Here is a 7,007-nt window from a genome sequence, read left to right as displayed (position 1 = left end):
CACAGCTTCACTAACCCCTTCAAATACGACAATGTCACGATGGGAAAGACTTTTCACATTTCTCAATTTTCATTGTTAACTATATTCGTTTATTCAATATGAAGTTTCTCCTGATGGGATTGCAGTCATTGCATGGTACAGTTACTGCTGTTTGGGCACATTACACATTCAGAGTTGTGTAGTGTAAAATCGACAAGAACTGCAGTGGCAACTTTTATGTCAGCAGTAACTCCTGGGCAACAACATCCATTGTCTTTACTGTGATATAATAAAAGACTTAACAACTTGTTTAGACAGTTTTTATAGTATACTGCCTGTAACTAACGTATTGTAGCTCCCTCTTAATGCAGTCGGGATTCATTAAATAGCTCTAACCTGATGTGGTGCTGGCTGCAGTGGTTCTGGCCCCAGGCTTGCTATTGTTGTTCTGCTTGGCATTGGTCTGCAGTAGCTGGAACCAGTCCCTCAGGCGCTCCCCGAGATCAGCCAGATCCTGTCCGGTACAGCTCTCTGTGGGGGCCAAGGGACAGAAAGAATATGATATTCGTTGCACCTATTCATGTTGTTACCAAGATTGTTGTATGAGACGAGGATACAGGATAAAAAAAGAGAAAAGGGAAGCCTTGTACTGCAGTGATTACCAGTGAATATTATACTATATCATATTAAATATATGTATTTTTTGTCATAATAGTGTGTGTTAGATCTTACCATGTTTACTCTCCTTGGATGTGGGGGCAGCAGTTGGACAAGGACACAGACCTGAACACTTCAGGGTAAGATCCTTCCCTGTAAGACACGCCTGCTGCTCCAACTTGCACTGCAACACACACACACACACACAGCGGCGACATCGACAAGGGGACACAAAGGTGAAGTAAAATGAGTTATTGCTGCAACACAGATCAAATATTCATGAGGTGACCGACTGTACGCCTTAATTCATATCTGAGACTTGCTCCTGAAAGCGCTTTCCAACCTCAGCTTACACAAGGTCAGGAATAGTGATCCAAAAGACAAAGCATAAATCAATAAACACACAGGATTCTGTCACCACAAGCCACCAATTGGACCTTCTGAGGCCATATATCATGGCTCTTTGTCTCGGTTTTTCCCCCGAGAGTCTCTTCACACCACCTAGCTCTGAATGTGCAGGATGTATGCCACTATTTATTTCACAATGCATAGTACATTATGTTAGCATGTATATTAATACATAGTAAAAGCTGTGAATAAATGTACCAGCACCTGACTGATTATTCTGACATATTGTATATATTGTGTAGTATTTCAGTGAAAAGATTTTAACACGTGTCTGTTAGTTTAACCTACACTGGTAATAGGTGTCAGGACTATTTTAGTCATTCATACTAACACAGCATATGTTAGTAAATAGCATACAGAACATATGCTGAATCCACACACACATAAGCATAATTTGCACTATTATTGTGGGGGATGCTATACAGTTCCACTGCCAATGATTCCCATCTTCCACCTACACCCAGTGATTATTTCTACCATTTCTTTTGTTTTCAGAGAAATTCATGTTAATTGCATTGCATTCATCTAACAGATATTAAGAGGGTATGTTTGAAAGACTAGGTGGTAGAACCAAATCAATATATTTATGAAATATATTTATATTATGGATGTAGTGAGTTAAAACTAATGCAGTCTAATGCAGTCAACAGTCCTAATAAATCCTACCTTCATCTTGGTTATAATGTTCAGTTTTTATTTAAACTGTTTTAGAGAGGTGTTCATTCAACATTTTGGAGGCTTGTGGTACTGTTGAATTGTATTCCGTAATACTGACAGGTGTTACCCTCATTGATATAAATGCGTAGGACATAATATATCACCTCTCAGTATGATTCAACATAATTCAGCAACACCACAAACTGCAGCCTCCAAAATGATCATTAAGTTGAATCAACAAAAACAGAACATTATAACCTTCATGAAGACAGGATTCATCGACAGATTGTATTAGACTGTATTGGTGTTAATAAACTAATAAACTGGCGACTGAGTGTATATAAAAACATTGCAAATAAATGCAGAATCACAAAATAATGAGACCAGTGTTGATGAAAATGTATGAAATCTACTAGGTTCTAAATGTTAGGCTTAACATCAGACAAAACTCTTGTGTGTGCAAAACATACCTTCAATAACTAATTAATTGTGTTTTTCATTAAAATTTACTTGGAGTTATTTAATTGGACTACATAATTTTGTAAAAATATACAATTATATGATCGTATCGTAGAAACACCAATAGTATGGGTATGTGCTTTCTTCAGCGTACCTTTGAGGCATAGTTGTGTCCGTCTGATCCACACACAGGCCCCGTGGAGGAGATGGGACAGGGCTGACAGTTTCCATCAGGAGACCTGAGTGCTGGCTGCTTCAGTCTGCAGGACAGAGGACACACAAACACTTCAGCCTCGCAAAGTCCAGCTGAGACTGCAACTGCTGTGCTAATTCAGAGTACAGACACAGCAGCCCCAACCTGGACATGAAGCAAACAGCCCTCGTCCATGTTGTCTGTATGTATTAGCTTATCATTAAACAGCAGGCAGTCGTGCTGCACTGGTGCACAAACAAGCTTTATTATTACCACTGTGGCTGACAGTGAAACTCATTCCAGACCAGCACAAGCCACTGACTGTAAACTTGGTTGTGTTGACCTTGCATTAACGGAGATGATTTTTAACGATGTGTGGGTGTTTTGGGAATTAATCAGTTCCTGCCCAGGGGCTGCACACACTCACCTGTGTTCAAGTTTCTTGCGGTTGACGCACACAGCTCTCTGGTAGCCCTGGGCGATACACACCTTGTGTCGGCTGCACTTAACCTTTTGACAGGGGTCCTTGGTGGTGTCTACATCTGGGAAAAAATAGACAATGAGATGTATACCTCACTGCTTCACTTTTTACCTCTTTCTTTTTCTACACACTATCCTACCTTTCACTCCCAGTCTCAAATCCCAAATCTCTCTTTGCTCAGCATAACCCGAGAGTCAGTCAGTAAATTACTATAGTGGTGCCGAACTGTTGGTCCTGCACAACAAATATGCATCTTAAGGCATTTTCTGCTCTAAACATGAAAATTAAAAGGTTTTCTAACAGAATGCACTTCTGTGTTTGGGATGATGTAAATACATTTTTTTTTATGTATTTATTTGATAGGGACAATTGAAGATTGCCAGGAAAGGTGGAAGAGAGAAAGACGGGATCACATGCAGCTAGACTCTACATGGAGTGCGCCTTCTACCAGGTGAGTTACCGGGGACCCTGTAAATACATTTTTAATATTACACTTTAGGTGACCTGCTGAGACGAATACTTTTTGCAATGTAGGCTGATGCCTGCATGGCTAGCTCACTCTGCCCCATCCATCACACTCTCCGCTAGCACCTAATGCTGGACCGTGTGTCAGCACCCCACACACACTCATATGTCACAGCTGTCTTTTCCTAGTAGGCCGCCTGGAGCCCGACCTGGATGTCACACTCTATTCTCTTCATATCCCCCAGCCTTTATTCACCTACACAATCCATCAATACAGTACAGCGGAATACAGCTTTATTCACAGACTACTATTGCAGGTTTCATCTACATGACAGAGGCGCTTGTACTCAACCCCCTACTGTATCCTGTTTTATGGCACTGTTAGAATTTAGCAAGCAGGCTTAGGATCTCCTCTCTTGTCCTTTTCCGGTGGCTGCATACATTAATGCTGCCTACATCACAGGATTATTGAAGCGAGCCGACAGATATCTGATTTGAGAAGCAAATCCAAAACAATACACCCCCCTGTCATGGCTGAGCTGGTTGTATAACTGACTGACTGACTGCTCTGACTGAGAAACAGTGAGCCTCGGAGGCATTAATGCCCAGATGCAGACTTCTCATCCATTTAGACTGTCAACAGTGGAGCCTTATTCTCTGGTCGCCCTGTATCCCGGTTGGCATTGATTGTGTAGAGTATCTCAGTGCACAGTATCACACACATCTCACAGCTTTTCTCTCGGTCTGTCTCTCCCTGTCTTGCTCTTGTTCTTTCTCAACTCTCTCCTCTTTTGTCGCTGCCTGCCTTTTTTCCCCCTTGCAGGTTTGATGCTTCAGCCCACTGTGTACTTCACACCAGTGCATCAGTAAAATCAAGGTGCAGCTGCCAATTAAACCCTTATGATACTTCCCGACACAAAGGAGGACAAGGAGATTAAGGTACTAATGAGGATACAGCACAGTAGGTAAGGGGGTAAGAACGCAAAACTATTAATTTTGCAATCCATCTGAGGTAGATTTAACCAATACTTAAGCAAAAAGAATTCAAAGAAGCAGTATACAAACAGAGAACAGATAATCCTGCCTTCTAATAGCAAAACATTTGTAAATAAATCTTGTCAGTAGCGAACGGCTACAATGCTGGCACAGCTTTGTGTTGTGAGTACAGAAGCATAAGGTGGCTGCCTGAGCCTCATGTTAACTTAACAGGCTTCCACGGATTAAAGCAGTGCCTGCAATGATGACGTTTCCATAGCAACAGGCTCTTCGTGGTCCGGGAATCATTTCTGGGTTGACTATGATTTGCAGCTCAATCTGGTGTTTCTGAGAACTCTCTCCCTCTCTGTTTCCGAAACCCCCCGTTGTGCAATCATGTCTATCAATCTACCTTTGTTCCATCTTTTTACATTCCTTTGTCTTCGCCTTATATCAAACATCTTCACTCACTGTGTATTGTCATTCTGGCTCTGCTTGCGTGTTTATTATTTTCCTCATCACATCCAGTCTTCCTATGTTCAACCCCCAATGCAACCTCCTACTTCCATTTTTACTTTTACAATGTCTTTCCTCTGGTATTAAACTGCAGTAGTAATTAGGCTCCCCGTGCTTCAGTCTAATCCAATCCAGATTTGCATGAGGTTTATCCCTGCAGATTGAGGATAACGGAAGCTGAGCTCAGGCCACATCCTCATCATCAACCCTCTTATCTACTATTTACACACTCAGTCTCTAATGTCATCAGTGCTATCTTGTTTTCTGCAATGAAGCCAAACATTTCACTGGCATTTCTACAATTATTAGTCCAGTTGATACAAAAATAGGCTTGAATTCCCACAGTGACCACAACAAAAAAAAACAGCAAAAAAAAAAGCAGAATAAAGGATTAAACCTGCATTTCTCGACTACTGACATATTGTCACCTGAGATGGTAAAAGTTGGTTATTTACACATCCAACAGACGCAGAATAACATTAGCATTGCTTTGGAGTCATGTTTCTGTCCACCTGATGGAAGTAAGTCCAATATTACCTTTTTTAGCTTTTCTTTTGGTCCTCACCAACTCCTGAAAAAAATGGCTTCTAAATGTTATGTTCTGTTATGTATATGCTATGTTCACCAGCTAGGTGCTAAATTTTTCTGTCAGCTGTTTGGTGCTGAACAGGTATCAATAGCATACAGTGGGTCCACGGAAGACATGCTGCTTACTGTGGCTGAAAATAAGGTTGATGAGGGTGGTGAGACTAAACCAAACCAGTACAGTTGTGGCTGTAAAAACCAAAACAATGCTGAAAATGCTAAAAAGCTGAATAGGACTGAGGGGAACTGCAGACCAGGTGATGATTCTCTGTGGGTTTGTGACAAGTAGAACCTTGATTCATTGTTAAAGGAAAGGTTTCACATGTTGGGAAATTCCCTTTCTTGTCAAGAGTTACGAGTAAATCAATACTGCAAAATTTGAAGCTAGAGCCAAAGGGCAACCTTGCAAAAAGTGTCTTTTACTTTTTTTTTCATACATGTTGAAAAGAGCCATGGTAGCTGGTTCCAGTCTTTATACTAAGCTAAGCTGCAAGCAAATATAAATATAATACTATAAAATATGTATTAGTGCAGCTTTAAATATCATGAAAACAGAAAATAACTCAAATTCAAGCTACAGTTATATAGAAAGATTTATTTTGTGATCAATTTGTGGAGTGTGAAGGTTTGAAGGGCAGAAGTAGTCCCTGGAGGCTGAAAGTTGTAGTGGTCTGGACACAAGATGTGTACAGCTTCTACAAATGTGGATATTGTGAAGTAAAAACATGTTAAAAGCAGTCAAACTCTAGACCTTGTGGAGTGTGGACTCAGCATGTATTCCCATCTCCTTAGTGTCTGCCATTGATCTGAAGCTACTGATTTCCCAGAAAGTGTCCATTCACCATTCACCTGGCCTCTGTGCCTGAGATAAGCTTCTAGAAAACCAAGGCCCACTTGAGAGTGTACATATAAAAAGATCAGGTCTTCTATGAGTGCGGTACACAAACACTTGAGTGTTGGTGTGTGTGTGTGTGTACATACACACTTGTTTGTTCTTAGTCCAAATTATAACCGTTCTCCTGCAGTGTTTACTGTCTTTAGAGCGAGGTGATTCAATCAGTTGCCTCATTGATGAATTGACTGTAGAAATCGACTGCAAATTACCCTGACCTCTCCCTCACTCAGCAGCACAGCGCCGGCTGAAGTGCAGTGTGGTGCCTGAATGCAAATCATCATCTAGGCCTGTTTTTGGCGTTGACTGCCTGTGTGTTAGGAGTGTCGACAGTTCAAAAGCTCTGTCTTTGTCTGCTCGGCGATGTAGTGGTCTGAGCTGCCTGGCTGAGAAATGAGGCCTGCAGGCTCATCCGAGCTCGGGAGTTAAGACATCACACTGATTTAGTGATGTCTCAGAGGGACAAATCTCCTCTTTTTGCTCCTTCGCTTCATTAGGCCACTCATAAAGGAAGGCAGATCAATGGAGGGAGATAGCACACTCATGTCAAAACGAGAGAAAGGGAAATAGATGAAGGGCTTTATGCTGTGTGAAATTAAAGTAGTGAGGTACTATTCATCTGATGACCTAAGGCAAGCATATAAAGCTTTGCTAAAGTTTCATAAAAGCTGAGCACACACAGTTGAACACCTACATTATAGAGATGCCACTTGTGAAGTTGATCTATGTTGGCGGGCTTA

General features: G+C 41.3%; 1 protein-coding gene across 1 annotated transcript in view; it reads right to left on the bottom strand.

Moving 5' to 3' along the window:
• The window catches only part of spock2 (SPARC (osteonectin), cwcv and kazal like domains proteoglycan 2), a gene marked incomplete at its 5' end in the record, with an annotated part of 15,158 nt that overhangs the window by 4,313 nt on the left and 3,838 nt on the right, over positions 1-7,007 (bottom strand). Inside the window, 4 exon segments of the mRNA XM_035663688.1 lie at positions 376-510; positions 712-820; positions 2,315-2,420; positions 2,781-2,895. Of these exon segments, the coding sequence (XP_035519581.1) occupies positions 376-510; positions 712-820; positions 2,315-2,420; positions 2,781-2,895 (465 nt within the window).

Source organism: Morone saxatilis, unplaced genomic scaffold, assembly GCF_004916995.1.
Source record: "Morone saxatilis isolate NCDOM2014 unplaced genomic scaffold, NCSU_SB_2.0 Contig19, whole genome shotgun sequence".
In the NCBI taxonomy this organism is placed as follows: domain Eukaryota; kingdom Metazoa; phylum Chordata; class Actinopteri; family Moronidae; genus Morone; species Morone saxatilis.
Note: the sequence above shows the minus strand (reverse complement) of the source record. Positions and strands in the feature narration are given on the sequence as shown.